Source organism: Balearica regulorum, chromosome 3 (genome assembly GCF_011004875.1).
Source record: "Balearica regulorum gibbericeps isolate bBalReg1 chromosome 3, bBalReg1.pri, whole genome shotgun sequence".
Taxonomy (NCBI): Eukaryota; Metazoa; Chordata; class Aves; order Gruiformes; family Gruidae; genus Balearica; species Balearica regulorum.
Genome location: NC_046186.1, coordinates 68,105,800 through 68,126,827, shown reverse-complemented (window position 1 = coordinate 68,126,827; position 21,028 = coordinate 68,105,800). Strand labels below are relative to the sequence as shown.

Here is a 21,028-nt window from a genome sequence, read left to right as displayed (position 1 = left end):
GGCAACCCCAATGGTAGCTGCATCCTTTTCATGGTGCATATAAGCATGGGTTCTGCAATCACACAAAATACTGTATTGAGAGTGGCTGTTGTTTCTATGGCAACATAAAAACTAGGAGCAGCCTTATTTTGTAACTTCTTTGCAGTTATGATATATGTCTCTTGTGGTTAGTTTACTGTGAAGTCACCTCAAATGGAAAAAAGTTTATAGGATAATAAACTCCTAAAAGTTTATCTTTAAAAGGATAACCAAAGCCAGGAGAATAGATTTCACAGATAGGAAAGGCTTGGTCCATTTGATGTATACAAGATGAATAATTTTTTCACAATATTGATCTTTTTTGCATTGGAGAGATGATGCAAATAACTAAAAAGATGATCATGGTAATTTATCCTTCCAGCCTTAAAAAGGCCCATCTGTAGCAAGGAAATGCTTTGGATTGTTCTTCAGGGTAACTGTGTTAACTTATGTGTATCTTCTTCATTTATTCTGTACAAGTAGCTCAGGGCAGTTCACCATTTCTGCTTGCTTTCTTTTGCCTTGTGAAAAGCCCTGAACTCAGTATATTAGCTACACCAGTGCACCACCACTGGAAGTTGTTTTTGTCTTGGCTCTCTAATTTTCATGCTCAAGACTACGTTTGAGACCTCTCCCCAATTCCTTGCCTGTCTTCCATTTGTTTTGAAATGTACAATTTGATTTCCTTAGAACTGTATAAATTTAAATCTGTGCCACAGCTACGGCATTTCATAGAATTGACAATAGCCTGAACAAATACGATACCGCTTGTGGGTGCAACGTGGGTATATTTGCTTTCTCTCCAACGGTGAGATACCAGCTTGATAGGCTTATAATCATACCTGATATTGCATGCTTTAAACAGCATTCTTAAAATAAATTTAGTGAAATTACTTTGTGCATCAGGTAAGTCTTTCAGAAAGCTCTTACTCTCTATGCTTATTTCCCTCAGCAAATCACTAAAGATTACATTTCTTTCTGGGAGTGAGAATACCTTACACATAAAGTTACAGACTTCAAGATGATGATGCAATTCTACTCTTAAAAAAATAATACATAGTTTTTTTAGAAATCAAGGCAATAGATATTTTATCTAAAGTTAGGAGCAATATTTGGTCAGCATCTCTTGTTGGCTATTAGATGAAGAATTATGGGAAGAATGCAGTTAGCAGCTGCTGTTTTCAGTCTAAGCCAGGTTCCCAGTATTGTTTGCCCCTGAGATTGCTGTCTGGAAGCTAGAAAATTTTATTTGATTAAGCTCTTTTCCTTAAGAAAAAAAAAATTACTCTTTTCTCTTGTAGCCCACTTTTGTTAAATATGTAGCTTAGATTTAAGTGGTTAAACACAGAGGAAGGCATTTCTTAGAGGTTTGCGTTTTTGCAGGGGTTTGGTTTTTTTGGCTTTTTTTTTCCAGATGTTATATAAGTCATACATAAAGATTTTTTTTTTTCATTGCATTATTTGTTTTTCTTAGCAGGAAACATTACAACTACTTCAAGTTACTAATTTTTCTAATTATATTGTTTGAAGATTGAAATTGTGTCCCTTTAAAGTTGACAGCAAACCTTGCATGATATGATTGTTAATTTTGTGAAGAGACAATGTAGAGAGAACTTCTAGGGACTGTTTGTCCTAGGATCTTAGGAAAATTGACCAAAACCACAAATGCTTGATTGAACGGGAGAATCCTGGTGATACGTATACCAAGTTCCAGCCTCTGTGTCTTATCTAAACAGCACGTTCCATTTGTTTTCAGCTTAATAATTTGAGAGATCTAAGTGGAGTTTGCTGTCACATTAAGAAGGTTGCTAGACTGTGCTGTATCTCAAATAAATACTTAGAGTGACTTTCTTGCAGCAGTTCAGGTACCTTGGTTCTGCAAGGATATGGATTGTACGTTTGGGGGTTTTGTATTAGGGTAATAAAAATGCTGGAGCCCCATCTAGTGCATGAACATTTAACGCTGCTAGAGAGGTTATAAAATGTGTTAGAGAGAATGGTAGACAATCCCATTAGTGGGAATATTTTACCCTTTTTGTAAAATAACTTGCATCACTACATCAGTAATGGATTGGAAGAGAAAAACATTAAAAAATAGTGGTCAAACACAGGTTTATTTGGGGAACGTGAATCCCTAAGGGTTAATCTTATTGTGCCTTAAAGGGACCACCTATATTAAAAGATTTAACTCTGTTAGAACCAAAGTATCGGCAGTCCAATTGAAGAATAATTACAGTCTGAAAAATCACTGAGACACCAGGACATGTTTAGCACGTTTAGGTTAGATAAATCTGATTAAATCCAAGCACATTTGACCTTGACCTGTTGCTTGTTTCCAGAAAAAAAATTGTTAATAAACAAAAAGACTGGGACTTTTGGATTTGATTATGCAATTTAGGATTGTGGGTAAAATCCTGAGTCCGTGGAAAGTCAGCAAGACTGTTTTCATTAATTTCATTTGCATTAGCTTTCACCCTTGGATTTTGAGATTAATTTTCCTCAGAGAGATTTGCTGTCCCTGTGAACTTGAACTTCCCTGCAAAGGTTACGAAGGAAATCCTCTTAGAAAAATCAGCATTTTAAGTATAATGGGCTGGCCAGTAGTCTCCCTTCTCCACCAGAGAAGAGGGGTGTTGCCTTTGAGATTCTGCCATAGCCCACTTTAAAACAAAATAAATAGGGTGCACTTTTTGAACTTGCTGAAAGGTGGGGAAATGCTGGTTTTAGTCAATGTGCATTTTTATGCATAAACATTTCTTTAGAAAATAGAGTATTTTTCTTCTAAACCTTGACTGGTTTAAGTAATTTTCTTTCAATGATTGTGTACGTATTCAGGAGTAATAAGATTTTGTAAAAGAAGAAAATCTGAAATATTAGTGTTATTTTACAAAATTCAATGCATCACCATTTCTAAGAGTATAGAAAGATACACCTATATAAAATTCAGGCTTCATTAGTATTTTTGACAATTGTACACCTAAATTTGAGTATGAGTATCAAATGGAAATAATTGTTTTATTAATGAACATGTTATGAATGCACATGTTAAATGCTTTATTGGATAAAAAGGTGATTAGGGCTAATGACCTATGTTTTTGTTCACAATTGAAGTCTATCTTGACCAGACTATGGTCAGAAATGGGCATAACACTGTTTTGTAAGGCCCATGGATTTATTGAAGGACTAAGGATATTACAAGCCTGCTGGTGATGATGTCACTGAAAGTACAGGTATTAAATATATTTATCTTTTTCAGTGGTACTAACTATAAAAGCAGCTATAAGGAATTTTTAAAAATAAAAACTTCCTATGGTGGTTTTTTCCCCTAAAAAAGTATTGTCTTCTGTAGATGTGTACTAGTACTACAAGTCAGTTATTTCAGCATTTCATGCAGCCTATGATAACTTGTTCTACAGAGAAGTTTTCATTGTAAATATAGAAGCTTCTGAATGTTATCTCTGAATTATAAGAAATTCTTCCCTGTTTTCTGGATTTAGGAATCATCCATGTCTCCATAAAGCTTTAAATAGTATAAGCACAGTTGTGCTGTGCCCTCAGAAGAACATCTTTTCAGCTTAGTTCTGAATTAGAATGCAAAAATAAAAAATTACTTAACTAAAACAGATGTGTAATGAGGACAAATACACTATTGTGCAAGCAAATAAAAAATGGTTTTTACTATAACCTGAAGAAATTAATTTATTTCTACTGACCTCATTAAATTCTTGTATATATTAGAATACTTTAAAATCATAGTCATTTAATTAAATGAGTTCCTTTTAAGCAACATAACTGTAAAAAACAAAAACAAAGGAAACTTAAGATAATGTCTATATTGCACATTAAACAACTGTTATTGTCTAATTACGCTTCAGCATGTAAATACTCTAGTAGCTTGTAATGCAATACTTATTAATCAAAAATACTGTGTCAAATAGTACTGGCCTTGAGGTCAAAATCAGTATTATTGATTGTTCTGGGAGCCACACCGTAATCCATGCTTCCCCATGCAGGTCATAGGACCTGGCCCAGCATCGCAGGAACATTGCAGGGGTTGGTTTAGATCGAACACAAGCAAACATCTATACCTCATCAGGGTCCAGTAGGTTGCTTCTAAGCTGCTGTTTCTTTAGTATTCACCACTTCATTCCTGTAAAGGACGCTTAGGAGCTTCACACCCTGATTCCGTCATTCTCAGCTGTTGCTCCCCTCCTTCCACCCTCTTCTCCAAGAGAGTTTTCTGAAGTCCAGTTGTTTCAGTGATCAAGTTTACAGTGGTGTTCCACAAATACCTTTATTGATGCATATTTATGGAGTTGCAGACAGGACCTTCTTAAACTAGATTTGCTGCCAAATCTAGCATATTGTATAATTACACCTTTGCTAACACGTCTATGCTGTTGCTAATTTGAATACCTTGCTAAGTAACAGGCTTTCTAATTGCCCTCTCGGAAAATGTGTAGTTTGTAGGCTGTAGTTTGTAGGCTAAACCACGATAGCTGTCTAAATAAGTTTGCAGACCTGGCAGAAATTGTAATTGTGAGTGATATTTCTAACAATTTGAGCTCAAATACAAGTCACAGATTTTTTTAGTAACCTGTCATCCAGCCTCACGCTTGTCCAACGTGAAGGTGAGGGGGAGCAACTTAAAACACAGTTGTGCAGGGGGCTCTGAAGTGTAGTTTCAGTCATATATTAGAAAATAATTTATTTTACTTTCCTATTGTTCTCGCTGTTCTGCCTATCCAAGAGTAATAATTTAGGGTGGGTTTTTTCACTTCTGTGGTTTGGTTTGATTATGATTACATGTGAACAGATAAACTGAGAAAAAGGTACCACTTTTACGTGTTCAACTTTCAGACTATAGCTCAGCTTGGGTACATTTAAAGGACGAAATTGAACTTTAATGATTTAGCCTAATCAGTCCTTTAGTTGCTGGAAAAATGAATGCTGATGTCCTAAAATAAAACCAAAGCAAGCAAGCAAACAAAACCCAAAACCCCACCACTTGTACCAAATAAGGTAGTTGGAAACTATTTTTTTGCAACAAACAAACTTCAAGATGTGTAAAAGTAACACTGGGAGTTAGATTTTCAAACTTTGAAACAACAAGAGCTGTGAAATACTATTTTGAATGTGCTCCATTGTGTCACAGCATTTAAGAGATCTCAAAGTGATGATTGATCTTATTTCTACCATATGCCAAGCTCTAATGACAGAGTCACTGTAGCTTAAGTAAATGTGCAGATTCTATATTAGGTTGTAGAATTTCTGCAGCACTTGTAGAGAGACTTTTTGTTACTACAGGAATTCTAAAAAAATCAAGAAAATCCTAAAGATAACTTGTCCAAGTTTTACCATCCTGCACCAGTAGTCATAGTTGTCTGTAATGTATTCTCTATGAACTATTAGGGGGTATGAGAGTGTAAGAGTTTTGGGATCAAGGCAGTTGTCGGCATTTGAGAATTAGGTTTGAGCAGTTTCTTTAATTCAAATTGATTGGCTGTGGATATTATTTGTAATTAACTGTCTTTTTGCTACATGTTATTTTAGGAGAATGAGAAAGGGAAAATGTTGTTTATTTTAAGTGTGCTAATATGAATTTGAAACTTGCTATAGATTGCCATCAAGGACAGTTCTGTGCATACACCTTAGCCCATGAAAAATTTAATGCATTGTATTTCCATGTTTAGATATTGCAAATGGCTCCAGTTCAGGAGGATACCGCCCCCCTCCCAGAACAAAAGAAGTGATCATCAATGGACAGACAGTGAAACTAAAATACTGTTTTACTTGCAAGATTTTCCGCCCACCTCGTGCCTCACATTGCAGCCTTTGTGATAACTGCGTAGGTGAGTAAAAAAAGATATGGCATATGTTCAATTTAGTAGCTTATATATTGTTATGAATACTTTTGATACAAGAGAGAAAAGAATCAGAGTTAGTGACAAGATTACTCATGAAGTCACTTGCTGTGTTCATCCTTCTTTCCTACAAGTGCTGTTAAACGTTAAAAATTTTAGAGGAGGCAGATGACGATATTTGGCCTAACAGATAGTTGTTGCTAATCTAAGAAGGAAAAATATCTTCTGATGCATACATCTTTCCTAACCTGTTTTGCAAGACAAAGAACACACCCAATTTGAATAGAGCTGTGTTGTATGTATAATGAACTTCCCAGTGCAGAGAACCAGCCTTTACGGGAGTCTCAGAATTGTTTCTTTCACCAAACTAAATTGGAGGGTGAGGAGCTGCTTCTCCATTTCATTACAGACTAACTGTAAGGGATGGTTCAAATGGTTAGGACTTGCACTGTGACCAGAATATACACTGTAGGTGTTTCTTACCTTTGAACAGTTTTAAGACTAGAAATTTCAAAGTCAGAATCCATAAGAAATTACTGGGCAAGCAGGCTGTTTTGAGAGTAAGTAGATGTTGTCAGGACCTAAGGATATTTTGTAATGAAAGGGGCTGAACATGCCTTTTTCATGACTCTCTTCTTTGGAGGGCAGACAAGGTGATTAAGATATGCTTGGATTTAAAAGCAAACAAAACCCCCCCACCAATCAAATCTGAGTAGTTTCTTGTTAATTAGATCACATTTAGAGTTTAGTGCAGCTGATTAGCACACTGTTGAGCCTGGATCTTATGCATTCAAGAAAATAACGTAGAAGGATGTCTCCAGCTGAGAAATGTAATTGCAGCATTCAGCAGTGGTATTTTTAGATATAAAGCAGTCATTGGAAGAATTACAGTTTCATGTTTAGATGATATTCATTGAGGGAGTACACTTATATCAGAGTGAAAAGTTTAGCCTTTTGGCTATACAATTGATCGGTATATGTAGATGGTTCCTTCAGTAAATAAGTTTTTCTGATGTGTTAGAATTTTGCAAGTGTTATAAAAGCTATTGAGTTGGCAAGTAGGGATGTTTATGAATTGCAGTTGACACATTTTCAGAAAAATATTACATCAAATGTGTAACTTTGATGTTACAGTTGTGCTATTGCTCAGCAAACCTGATAAAGTGAAAATGGAGTTGTTGACCAATGCAGTAAATAAAAGTTAAAGGCTGTTGTCTTTACTGAGAGTGCATAAATAACTCACACACACACCCTGAAGCTTATTTTGAAATAGTATTTCAGGTTTTTTTAATAAACTGGTATGATGGATTTTTCTACACATTATTCTGTAATCTGTGTCCTTTTCATATTAAATTTGGAAAACCTAGTCTGTAAAACACACAGTTAGCGATGATGGGGAAACAACTTAAACAATCTTTGTCTTCTGATTATATCTGTGATGAAGCAACAGATGTGAATTATTATGAATGTATATCAGAAAAGAGTCTGAGCAAATTACATAAGTGATAGTTTTATCCAAGAAGATTAGTATTTTCTGCTCATAAAATAGGTATGATTACTGTAACTTCCTCTTGCACATTTTTTAATTTGAAGTTATTTTTTTAAAAATAATTCCATCCATTTATTGGAATGAATTTGCTGTGTTCTTTCTCCTCAGTGTTTATAATGGGAATTACAATAAATTATGACTCTTTCAGGGTACAATGCATAGTAGTTTTGTTTTCTGATTAGGTACAGGTATTTGTTGTCTAAATAGTCAGGTGTATTGAATGCAAAAAGTGAAATCTGCAAGTACCTGCAACTAATTTTCTGTGGAAAAAAAGATGTCAGTAAAATCACATTGCTCATGTACTTGTAGAAAACTAACAGTATAAGTGTGTACACTTAATCAGAATGTGTTATGCAGTTTACCACCACTCTTCCATTAGGATTGTCTATATGATGATGCTTTTATTTAATTTTAGTTAGTGAATAAATCTTATAATAGCAATGACTGTTCTTGTGCCACTATCATTTGCTGGTTCCTTGCTGATGTAACTAAACCAATACAAAAATATTCCTACTTCACATGCATGTGGATATTTAAGTAACTTACAATTGCAACTCGCTACCAATATGACTAAGAGTTCCTTTTTACTACATAGTTCCTGAAGCTTTTCCTGCATAGTTATAAACTAACGACAGAGACTGTGTGATACAGGAACGGAGTCTGTCTTCAAACCAGCACTCACTGCTCAGAAAAAACAGTATGCTGCTTTTATCTAAAGGTGTTTTATGATACTGGCTAAATTAATGCAGTGTGAAAGAGAGGGTCTTTCATTCTATATTCTGTATTTTTATATTTCTGCATTCTATATTGATGCTTTTCATTCTGTAAGGAACCCTTAGCAGCATTTTAAATCTGTAAGTACATACAAAAATTTATTCATTGTTGGTTTTTTCCCCTCTTTTGAATTAATCCTAACTTTCTAGTTGTCTAGTCAGCATATATGTTACTTGATCTTGTGTCTGATTTTCATTTCATTGCTAATTTTCTTATAAAAAGCTACATAGTATGCTTAGATAGAATATTGAAGAAATAACTTTAAAAAAACCCAACCAAACTAGTTTGAGGTCTACGCATAGTCATACTTCAAACTCCTTTAGCTTTACAATATTTTCATAGCACTATCCAGAAGCATCTGGATTTTCACACAAATATAGTTTGTTGCATTTATGTAATACCTTAAAAAATTGGGTTGAATAAGTGTTCCTTGAGGCAAATATCTTGAATGTATTCCTGACTTGCTTTCTTTAGCTGCCTTTGTGAATGGTAGTTGGAAGTTAGCCCCTCAAGGATTTTCTGTGTACCATTGTGTTGCATAAAAATTATAAATGAATTTAAAATAATGTATACATAAACACAAGAGATAAAGACTTAAAAAAAAAAAGAATAACCACAGTAGACATAAATTCTGAGCTCAGGCTAGTTATTGCTGGGTTTTGACAAGAGATTTTGATTGCACTGTGTGCAATGCTAGTAAGAAGCCAGTGGTTGGGCTTGCTTCTGAAATGACCAAATGACTTTTTTTAATTTATATTTGTTCATTTCAACATCAACAGTGTAATTTCCTTTTCTATATGGTTTAAACAAGACAAAAATTATTTATTAAATTTCATTTCTATAATAAAAGCTGAACAAGAAGCAGCTAACTTATTTCCAAACAATTTATTTAAACATAGTACTGAATGACTAACAAGAAACAGTGAATAATGATTAGCAAGCAGTAAATCAACTTAGTCCAATAATCTAAATGTCTAAAGCCTTCCTTGCATTCACATGCTACAGGTTTGTTCATCAAGCAAAGTCACTGATTTAGACTAAGGCAAAAATCCAGTATGGTGGAAAAAGAGATCCACCATTTATATTAATCTAAGAGTATGTGGCCTTTTTATTGGTTTCAGAATCTATATTGTAAATTTGTGTGTGACTGATGGATAAAGATAGCTTCTCTTCTGCAGTTCCACTGTGTTTCTTTCAACATATGATTTTTGTTTCCACAGAGGATTCAAAGCTCGAATTTTTTAAATAGGATGTCACAACTGAACTTTGAAACATTTAGTTTGATTTTTCAGAGATCACCGATGAACATAAGAATGCCATACTAAGTTAGACCAAATTTTTGGTTCATACAGTAGTCCGTTTCGTGTCATGGCCAGAGTGGATCTCTGGGGAAGAATGGGAGAAGAGGGCAAGCACACGGGGATGCTTCCTGCCGAATATTCTCACGCACTCAGAAATTTTCAGCATAGGCCTTCTTGAACCCTAGGGGGTTATCCCTTGGTGTTTTTCCAATAGCTCTTGATGGATTGTGGTTGGCCTTCTTTATACCTAATATAAACTTTTTGAGATGAGGAACCAGGATGCCAGTAGTCCTGAAGGCACACATACCATACTGGCATTTTCTATTGATGTTTCTGTTTCCTGTAGGAAATAGGGTTCCTCTCACTTGTAAGTCTGCTTTTCTATAGATCCTAAACATGAGACCAAGTGTCAAGATTTTGACAGAAATTTTGACAGAAAATATGCTATATTAGAAGCCAGTAGACACTGCCTTTCTGGTTAAATCATTGCTTCTGTAAAGCACTTCTGCCAGGCAATTGTAGGCATAGTCTTTTGGTTTTGGTCTTGACTGGACCACATTAATTTATTGTTTTGAAAATACAATGTGTTGTGTACCCAGCAGTATACCAAACAGCAGAATTTGGATAAAATAATTGTTTTTTAAAAGTAGTTTTTCAGATTAGGCACCAGTGTTGTGATTTTTTTTTTAATTGGAAATTAATTATTAAATCTAACATGTAACACACACAACATAAGACAAAGAGTGAGAATTACCACTGTGTTCTGGGACAAGCTCTTCCCTGTAGTCACTTCAGATACCACCATCTTCCAGCCTGCAGAACACAAATTACTTAAAAAACAGGCTGAGACGTGGCGTTGTAACTGTTTGGTTTTTACAGCACTGACACTGTGTCTGAGAGTAATTTTCCCAGGACTCTGTGGTCCTTGATAATCAGTGTGCGTTAACTTGATGTGAGGACTTTGTTTTGCTTGGGTTTAATTCTGTTCTGTAGCACTCTTCCTTCATTACTTTATTATCTCCCTTCTTGCTTTCAGTTCCTTTTTGTGACCTTTGCCTATTTCTTTCCTTACATTTCCTGCAATGAAGAGAGTACAATTTTCACTTCATTTTGGGGCCTGATTTTTGATCCTGGTAAACCTTAGGTCTGGATCTCTTGAACTGACTCTTTGGCTGAACAGTTAAAACTACAAAGTTGGCTGCTATGTCTTCTTTTTTTTTTTTTGGCTTTTCTTTTCTTTTCTTGTATTTTTTTTCCCCAATTTTCACATGTGAGAAATGGCTTTGGCTGTCTTTGCGCTACCTTTCTGGGGCACCCAAGAAGCTGCCAAACAGACTACGCACCAACACTTACAGAAGCGATATATTATTTGTTTATGATTGTGCCACCTATATACTAGATGTACTTTAGAAATTCAGGGAACATATGTCAAAGAGTTTTTAAGTCTAAACCAAACCACTGGGAAATATGGCAGAAAGTCTCATTTTAAAAGATAATAGTATTATAGGTTACTTCAGAGAGAGGTTGTGGCTTATGTATCAGTCTGCATATAAAAAAAACAGGGATGATCATAATAATACCCAACTGTGAAAATGATGTTGTAAACCTCAGATGTCAGAGTAAAAATTAAAGAGAGAAATTACCAGGAAAAATGAAGAGAGGAAAAAAAAAGTATGTAAGAAAATAAACAAATATTTACATCTGGTGCAATAACAATTTGGAAGACAGTTAAGGAATTCAAAGGCAAATACAAGGCAGCAACAGAAGTGTGTAAAAAATGTGCTTTCATGTAGAAAAGAGAGGAACAAATCCACAAACTTTTGTGGATGCTGATACCTGGTCAGGATACTACACATCACGTAGGGACAAGTGGGGTTTTTTAACTCTCTTCCACCACAGTTGGGTGTGTGTCTGGCACTTGTTTGGTTCCCAGTGTGTGAAGGTATTCTGTTGACAAGAATAGGTGTGTAAGGAGAGGCTGTTAAGCAGTGAGGTCCTTCACTGTGCACTCTTGGTACCTGTCAAAGAATAGTCTAAATTGCTGCCTTTGAAAATGTCACCGTTAATGTGCATGCAGTCAAAAGGGTTTGTTGCTAATTAGCCAACATTTATTACTGGAGGTAGCAGTGAAGTGAGCTATGTGACAATATAGTTTAATTAGTATGAGCTATCCTGGGGCAATGGCTGGATGTTTTCCTAATAAATCAATTGCTATTTTTATTTTAAAAATTAAGCATGTTTATTTTCTTTTTGTGAATAACATTAGTCTGCTACTATTGAAGTTGATTATTAGCATAGAAAAAGTTGACATTGCAACTGATTTTTCTTAAAAAACCCCACCCAAATAGCTTAGCTGTCTGAGACAGTATTTAAATGATTGTAATGGTGAAACATTTGATGAGTAGCCATTGTGTTTATGTTTCTGATTGACTTTTTGTTGTAGATATCTATGGACATTATTATTTCATTAATAAAGTCCCATCTTTCCCAGTGTTACATTATTGCTTCAGTTTGCATTGCGTTGTAGAGATTAGTGTAGTGTCCAGAATGTAATCTGGAGTAAACCTTTGGTGAGTATTTCCCAAATGTAAACTTGAGGCTAGAAGGCTCTTTCTGTTCCACTTGAGTTTCTTGGGGTGTTTTGATTTGGGATCAGAGTACAAAAGTACTGAAGCTCAGTGATTTAAAGGATCCATTGTGGATTGTCCATCACAGATGTTCTAAAATAACATCATCGTGCATATAAATGTAACTTGCAATCGGTCTTTTGTTATTAACCATTTTTTTCATATGAATTTCTACTCTGATTTCATTCCACAAAAGTAACAGCAAAGGCATTGTCAGGGGAATGACTGTCACACAGGTGAATGTTGTGTAAGTTAAATTGATCCATGTAATTGATTGATGTTGCCAACTGATCGCAAGTCCCATCAGTGTGGGTTTTTTTTAAATATGATTAAACAAACAGTTTTCTTAGGAGTCATGACTTCAGTCAGTGGAACTGAACATCTGAGCTAAGGGTAGTTTTTATGAATGTGCTATGAATATTAGATACAAGGGGTTTTTATTAATTATCAGACATTCTGAACTGACTGTAGAGAACTTAATGCCATGGTTGTATTTGCTTTTGTGTATGCGTACATGAGTCTCAGCAGGCTGTTGTGATTGGACTGCTGTATTTTGTAATAAAAAGTATTCCTTATATGGACTTTTCAAAACCTTATTTGTTTTCCTAAACATTTCAAGAGCAACCAAATTCTGAAAGTACCATTTGTCATACAATATATCAAGTCAAGAAGCCTGAATAGATGTGGTCATATCATGACATCACAGTCCTACAAAAAGCTGTAATTGTCATCATTATAAATATGTCCAGCTGTGTTGGTATCTCTACATAATTGCTCAGTGTGTATCCACAACAATGGACTTTGTAGTCCTATGTTGTACTGCTGCTATCAAAAGTAATTTTGAGTAATGCTGGCCCAGCTGGTTGAGTTGTAATGTGATTTTTTTTGACTGACGCAAGATTTGAGTAGCAGGCTGTTGACTCTTCCTGGTTCTGGGATACATGTTTGCATGTGTTAAATAGAGATGGTAACGTTGGGTGAATGCCTTAGGTTTGTGTCTTTGCCTTACAATACTTTACTTGAATGGGATGGAAGAATTAGCAAGTGAATTCTAACTTGTGCTTGTTGGAATCTCCTAGTAATGTGACCTAGATATTTTTGCACCTGCAGACTTTTTGCCTTTGAGACCTGCCTTCACATTAAGCTTTAGAAAATGTATGTTGGCGTGCAGTGATCCAGTTGAGCAAAGGAAGAAGGAAGCAGTTCATAAATAATAATAAACATGTCTGAGAGCACAGTGCGAACAGACAAGAAAAGCTGTAAACTGAAAGGGCAAGCTGGCCTACAAAATGTTCCATGTAAAAATGCTTTTTTGTTCCTTGTAAATTGTAAAGCTTTTATTAAATGTTTTGAAAGAGGAAGGAAAGCATTGGGGTCACTTTGTATGTGGTTTCCTGGAGTGTAGTGATTGAAAAGCGGAAGCTGAACATTTAAGGGTTTAAGAGTCTACATGCTGTGCTGTGGAAAAGTAGAGATTTGACTCTTTGGTTCTGAGCAGCAAGGAACATGCTTTGCCATGGCTTCTGAAGGAAACACTCTCCATCTATACGACCATTGCTTATTAAAATGGGAAGTGTTCTCAGTTTTGTTTTTATCTGAGGTATCCAGCAGTTAATGTTTCTTAAGCAAGTTTTCAAATATAAATGTTTCAAGGAAGGTAAAAACCGAGACGTGTCTAAAGTATGATGTAACTTGTATGTTCTGTCATCTGATCAGCATATATTATTAGGTGAGTGTTAATGAGACCAATGAGTTATGCTGACAGCTTGCTGCTTCCAAAGGGACAGTATCTGAACTTTATCCTCTCACCCCCCACAACTTGCATGATTCTCTCCTTTGTGCCTGTTCGCACAGCCCTTAGCCAATGTTAAGTCATTTTTGCTCACTAAGCAATGAACAAAATAATTCCATTTTTTCTTTCCTGCCAGTTCAGGGACTGACCTGACTCATCAGCAGCTTAAGTAATGAAAGAAGCAAGCGGGATGAAGTGGCAGGAAAGGCAGCATCTCTGAGTGACCATCTTTTTCACTGCTACTAAGGTTTTAGATTGGCTCAGGTACCTTGTGAAGCCTCACCCTTTCAATTTGATTATTGGGGTGCTGGCAGTCCTGAGAACTTACTATCCAAATTCGAAGAGTCTGATCACTTGGGAAAGACTAATAAAATAAAGTCACTGTTGTAGGTTTACTGACAGTTCTTGAGGTTTCTTACCTCTTTGGTTTTCTGTGGTCTTTACAGCAGCATTTTTAGCCTCCATTTATCCATTTCTTCTTTTCATTGATACTTCACCTTATAAAATATTCACTCATTTCCTCAGTCTTTTTTGTTTGCTTCAGCTTTTGTTCTCACACCCTGAAAAATGAATCAAAACTAGATTTCACCTGCTGTCCTGATACGTGTTAACCTGTAGTAAGGTTGACATTACAGCTAAGCTGAATTAACACTTAGCTGCCTCTGAAAGGGTTATTTCATCCCTTCTCCAGCAGTGTGTTTTCACTACTTCACTTAGGCCAGGTTTGGTGTTTGTCTAATACTGTGATGAGCTAGGCAACATAAAATTAACCATAGTTTTAAGTTCATCTGGCTCTGTCAACCAGCTCCCCAAAGGGTGAATGAACAGCAGGCTTGGTCTAAGGACAGAGAGCCATAAACACACAGGCAAGAGATTGTTCACAGGACTGCTAAAAGGGGAGAAGCTGGGCCATCTGTTTTAGCAGTAGTTCTCAATTAGGCAGATATGGCTGTAATGTCATGCCACATCCTGAAGGCAAATACCTTGCTGCTTTTGCTTAAAATTGAGTGCAGGAGGATGATCTGTCACAACTTCTCTATCCATGGTATGTTTCCATAGACAAACTTTTCAGCCCTTGCAGCTTTCTTTCTCCCTCTTTAAGAGTTCCAATGTACTTCTTATTAACAAGATTTTGTATTACCAGTGTTTTGATTCTCTTCATTTGCCTCAAATATTTTTACATTAACCTTGTGACAAATGTATGATCCAAATACAGGAGCACCTTAACTATACCCTAGAAAGTTAAACCAGAACTGCAGTCATCACCTCTAAACAGGCTGTTATTCTTCATAACCATCAACTGCATTTATATTTGCTCTGCATTTTAAGTATATGAGGGCCAGAATTTCCAATTTTTCTCAGCATCAGTAGTTTTTCATTTCTAAGTGAAGGTAAGTCTTAATTTTGCTGCTAACATTGTCCAAGCCAAGTAGAGATGTCAGTTGGTTGTTTAGTTTGCAGGCATCTGGAGTGCCAGAGGTGAACCTGAAGATACTGTGTTCTTTCTTGCTTAATCTTACTTATTAAGCCATGTCTTTTTGTAAAGAAGAAGAAATAGCTCTAGATTTAAGAGAGTTTATATTTCTTAATAGCATTAGAAGTTTCTGCTTAGTATGTGTCTTCATTTTTGCCAGTGTTGGCTGTTTTCTCTTGCATTAACAACTATGCAGAGCAGCTCACAAGCTGTAAGGCTATTATCTTTAACTTGCATATTTGTGCTCTGCTGAGTGGAATAATCGCTTGCTTTTTAATATATCATTTTGTGGCATATAGCATAAATGTCACATCCCTTTCTATTTTATGACTGAGAAAAATGAGGCCCAGTTTATTCATTCATAACACTCATGTAAACCCTTTAATACTCCTTTTTCATTAGAGTTGATTCAGATTTAATGCTGTAGCAGTGCTTTTCATATCCAGCCTTTTCTCTCCATTTCTGCTTCACAAACATCTTGGGTTCCCAATAATTGGCAAGGTATTTATTGAGAAGGTGGAGCCTTTCAGTTTACTGAGAAAGTTTGAATACAGAAACTGGAGAAGAGTGACAAGTAGGTTAAAAATATCAAGTCAGCCTTTAGTAAGGAATATACATGTGTGTATGTGTGTATATGTATGTGTGTTTATAGATGGGGGGGGTGTTTGCATTTATCTGAATCTATCAAATAGATGTCTACATATATCTATTGTTTCATGGCTAGAAACTGAGCTTTATGTCAATATAATTTGTTGATTCCTACCATGTCAGTATAGAAAAGAATGAATGTGTATATACGGAATTCATCTTCCAAAGACATGTCATGATTTTATTTTTTTCTGAAGCAGTTGGATACAAAAGTACCCTAAGATTATGCTCTACAAAAGGCTCTGTAACTGTAGTTTTCTTTGTGTTATTATTTGTCCATGTGTTATATGAGGTACCCACTAAATGAACTAAAGTGTTTATCAGAACATAAGGACTCATTCAGAAGCACAAACGTAAAAATAAGCACTTTACAAATGCAATGTCAACTTATTTTGGGAATACCACTGTGTTGCACTGAATAAAGGTAGTATCACCTACCCTTTTAGATACCAGGTTGTTTGGTTCTTGGTATTCTTAGCAGTACTCATAAAATCAAAGTATTTCTGAAGCCTTATCCTGAGAAGGTTCAGTAAATTCACCTTGAATAGCCTCCTTGGAATTTGAAACAGATTTATGGTAGACACATGTGGTCCAAATAGCTGTCACGCAAAACCATTTTTAAAAAACCCTGAAAGTCTGGTGAACTCAGAAATCTGTTGTGCATGTTGTTCTGACTTTTTTTTTTTTTTTTTTAAAATTAAGATATTACTATATACATCCTTCAAGGAAAACCTCTTATGTAGGTCTTTAACATAAAGCTGTTAGCTAAAATAAACTGGTGAGCTTGGGCAGATGTGCCTTCAAATTTATAGTTTGCCTTTCCTGTGAAATTACAAATAGTTTGATATTGTACATCAATGGAGGCATAGAAGTCACATAAAATAAAATGGGATTTGGACAAGGATCAGAGAGATATAGAGAGTCAGCTTGAGAGCATCTGTCTTCTGTAATGATCTTGGATTCGATTAAAAAAAATTAAAATTCTGTCTGTGTAATTTCTCCAAAGCAAAGATAGGAGATGCCAGTTTGTTTCCTGACAATCTCTCTGTTTCCATTACGTGGCATACTGGGACGGGGGGTGGTCCAGGCTGCCTGGGGAGAAGCAGAGTGAGTGAACTCTGCTGCTTTCCAGTGCTGGGCATGTCTCTCTGTGTTGGGGACACTCGTTTCAGACCCACCCTGGCCTTTTCCTGTCTCACGAATGAGTTCATCTCTCAGGGAAATAAAGGGAAAGGGTTTGGTTTAGTGAAAAGAAGAGGGAGCCTATAGTGCAAAGGGTAACAGAGCATTCAGATGACATCTACCAATTTTTTTACTGTGTGGTTTACAGAAAATTCCTGCAAGATTGAGTAAATTATTTAAAAAAAAACAATGACCCCAAAACCAAAAGAAGTATGAGCGAATTTTACAAGGCTGTCTGAATTTTAACACTTGAAAAAAGGTTTATGTGAATGACTTTGCTATTTTTAATGGTTCTGTATGACAGTGTCAACTCTAAATGGAAAATAGGTGGTCTGGAATGGAGATTATTTTGAGTGAAGCAATAAAAGGAAGTGGGAGGGTGTAAATATTTCATATACCATAATGGATGGTTAAGATGATAGTAGACATAAGTCAGAGGTGTAATCATGTCAGATATAAATAAAATATCAAAACCTCCAAATTTTAGTAGAAAAGTCACTGGAAGAAAAACCCCTTTACTTTTAAAAAAACCAAAATACAATTGAGTTGGTACTGCTCCATGTGACAGTGGATAAATACATGCATTTTGGTCTGACTGCACAATTTATCACAGTATATTAACAGCAACAATAATGCTGTTAGTTTAACAGGACCTCACCTCAGCCATGTTTTGATTTCTTTAAAAGCTGTAAGGTTTCATTAAAATACTTCTTTTTTTTCTTTTCTATTTTTTTCCTTTCTAAGTAAGAATTTCTCTGCGGCTAATTTGCAAATGCCAGTTAACTCATGACTTTTAATATAGTATTCAGAGAGCTTTTTTCAAATAAACAGCATTTTATTAATTGTTTTCCATTTTTTTTTCTTCTGCCTCTCATTACAGAACGGTTTGATCACCACTGTCCCTGGGTAGGCAACTGTGTGGGGAAAAGAAACTACAGATTTTTTTATATGTTTATTTTATCTCTGTCCTTTCTGACAGTCTTTATATTTGCATTCGTTATCACCCACGTCATCCTTCGTAAGTATGCTGGTGAAATCAGATTACGTATGTAGCCATTTGCTTGAGTTTTTTATTTTTAAGTTAATCTTTTGATCATTCAGGGTTTATTTATTTATTTATTTATTTGCCTTTTCTCTGAAGCTTCACAGTCCCCAGTGAGTCCCATTCTGGTCTTTAGTAGACCCTGGTCATGGTAGTCACTGATCTAGCGCCGGCTTTATCTTAATACAGTGTTAACTTTCTTAATTTTTTTGTCCTTTTATGGATGATTTATTGGAAAAGCAGCGCACATACTGTATGTCTAAGTATACAGATAGTACCATTTTCCCAAAGAACTTTTGTGAGTTTTTTAACTGTAAGCATGAGTCACTTGCTATCCAAAAAAACAGGTAAATTATTAGGAAATAGATTGGAGTTATTTTATGCTTCTTGTTGCTTGCTGTTCAGTTTTACATCTTTTTCTACCCTATTTTTAACACAAGTTACTTCATTTGCATAGACATACTGAGAATGACCAATTCATAATGGAGTGAATCAGATAAGCTATAGGAAGATGAATATTCATGACTTTGATTTTTATTTGTATACTGGATTGGGTTTGAGTAGGGTATTTTCAAGACTTTTGGGTACTGTCCTTTTTTCACATACCTAACAAATTTTGCTAGATCCTAGATGATGATGATGATCTAATTTATGGTGAAAGGTTATTCAACTTGTCTTTAAAGATCTTTTGTAAGTTGTGGGGGTTTTTAACCCACTATCACTACGAAGCTTAAGAGTGTTCTATCTTTTCACTAATTACATAGGATATTGCCTTGAACAGTATTCCTCTAATCATTTTGGAAGTGTAATTTTTTTCTTTCTTTGTATTCTGTATTACAGTGGAAACCTGATAAAAGTAATAATTTCAGTTTCTAACACATCTATAAAGCTAACTTGATAATGGCAACATTTAGAGACTGTTTTACTGAAAAATATGCCAAATTGTACTCAATTTCCTAAATTGCTTACACTGTGCAGGGAAAATTTTTATTTTACAAAGCAGAACTCCTGCTCTTATTTGTGCTTCACAAAAGAAGGATGAGAGCACTGAGTGGCTCTCCTATAGCTCAGAAATCTAGCACATAGACTAGAACTAGGGGCGCTTAATTTTGAAGAAGTCTGCATCAACAAGTTGTTCTCACTGCCAGATACAGCATTTCTAATACCAGTTGAAAGAGCAAAGATGTACATATTGTTTAAAAAGGGAAAAGTAATTATTGGAAAGAGAACATTTTCCATTAATACTTGACATTTATTTGGGCATACATGATTTTATACAACAAACCTTTTACATTTAAGAAGAAAGCACGGGAGTTTTTTTTCTGTCATCTTACTTTGCTAGAAGTCAGTAGTTGAGAACATTACCAGTCTGACATTGTAAAGCTACTTTTTAAGCTAGCCTACCTTTATTTCACAAAGACCACAGTGCTTTTTTTCTTTAGTTTTCAACATATGAATTACCAATATTGTGCCAATATTTCATGTTCTGTATGTCAAATAGATGTGTCCAGTGGATTTTAACTTTACAGTGTCCGTAGTTAATTCTAAGTATGAATTAGACAAAGATCAGAGAAATTAATTGTGTCTCTGTGGGGTTGAGAAGCACTTTAGCACTGTGTAGGTGTTACAGATAATGTAAGTTTTAAATGCTGAATTGTCTAAGTATATCAGCTGTAAAATGTTCTTGCTATGGAGGCTTATCCACCTTGGATGAGACAGGAGAAACCTCCTTAGTTCTGAAGATTGGTTGGTCCTCAAAGGCAATGGGAGCAGGTACGAATTGTGATTGGTTCCTTGATGTTTGTTTGCCACATTTGAGCTTCAAGCCCAGCTTTCAAATTTATCTACTATAATCTTGACTGTGTCAAAAAAAAAAAAAGAAGTTCTTTACAAATAAGGTTTTTTATCATATCGATCACTCCACTCTGTGCCTACCATACTTTAGAAGTCCTCATATCTACCTTTCTAGTAGTTCCCACTCAACTATGTGTGCTCTGTTTTGCAGCCCTGCAGTTCTTCAGCTGATGCTAACCAGTAAGCAGGATTCTCAGTTACTTAATCTGAACCTTTGCACTTGGCATAGACCGCTTTGTGTTAACATGTCTGAATAGAGTCTAAGTTTTTATCCTGGGACTGTGATCTTCCTGCAGTGTTTCAAAGTCATCCATATGTATTTCCATAAGCCCTGGCAAAATTCTTGATTCTAGAGGAAGTCCTGCTGCCTTAATCAAATCCTGTTCTTAGCTTTTCTGAAGACAATCCTAGGAGGATTACCTTCAGCAACACTTTATTCTAGTTGTCATATGTTAGACTGAATGCCTTCTGACAATATTTTTTTGGGAAGGGACTGAGGGATATTTATAGCAACTTGTAGGCATTGACATAAAAAAAAAATTTCCTTTTTCATTCATCCTAATAGGGAGTTTTCTTCTCTGACCTTGTTGATTACATAGGAAACCGGTTTTGTTTTGGTTTTTTAAATGTCTCTTGATTTAGACAAATTTTTGAAATTTGTATTATTTTTAAATACATCTTACAAGCTGGTATTTTTATAATTTTTTGGTGGGCTTAGATGGTGATGAGATATAAGATACATCTTAACTTTTTGTTTTCTGTGGCCTTCTGAGGCATTCATTGGAAGTTTGCCCTTTCCAGGATTAAGAATATGGGCATGTAATATTATTGAAGATTATAAAATGAATTTGTAAATCAGATACTTTAAAGGTATTGTCTTGCAAGATTTTCTTCCATCTCCCC

The 21,028-nt window shown here is 35.4% G+C and overlaps 1 protein-coding gene across 5 annotated transcripts in view; it reads left to right on the top strand.

The window, feature by feature from the left end:
* ZDHHC14 (zDHHC palmitoyltransferase 14) overlaps positions 1-21,028 on the top strand; it is a 113,157-nt gene that overhangs the window by 70,270 nt on the left and 21,859 nt on the right. For 4 of the 5 annotated variants that reach the window (XM_075748352.1, XM_075748355.1, XM_075748353.1 and 1 more), the window contains exons 3-4: positions 5,712-5,870; positions 18,110-18,247. In XM_075748352.1, coding sequence (XP_075604467.1) covers positions 5,712-5,870; positions 18,110-18,247 — 297 coding nt within the window. The remainder of the gene's footprint in view (positions 1-5,711; positions 5,871-18,109; positions 18,248-21,028) is intronic. The other variant, XM_075748356.1, reaches the window with a different exon arrangement.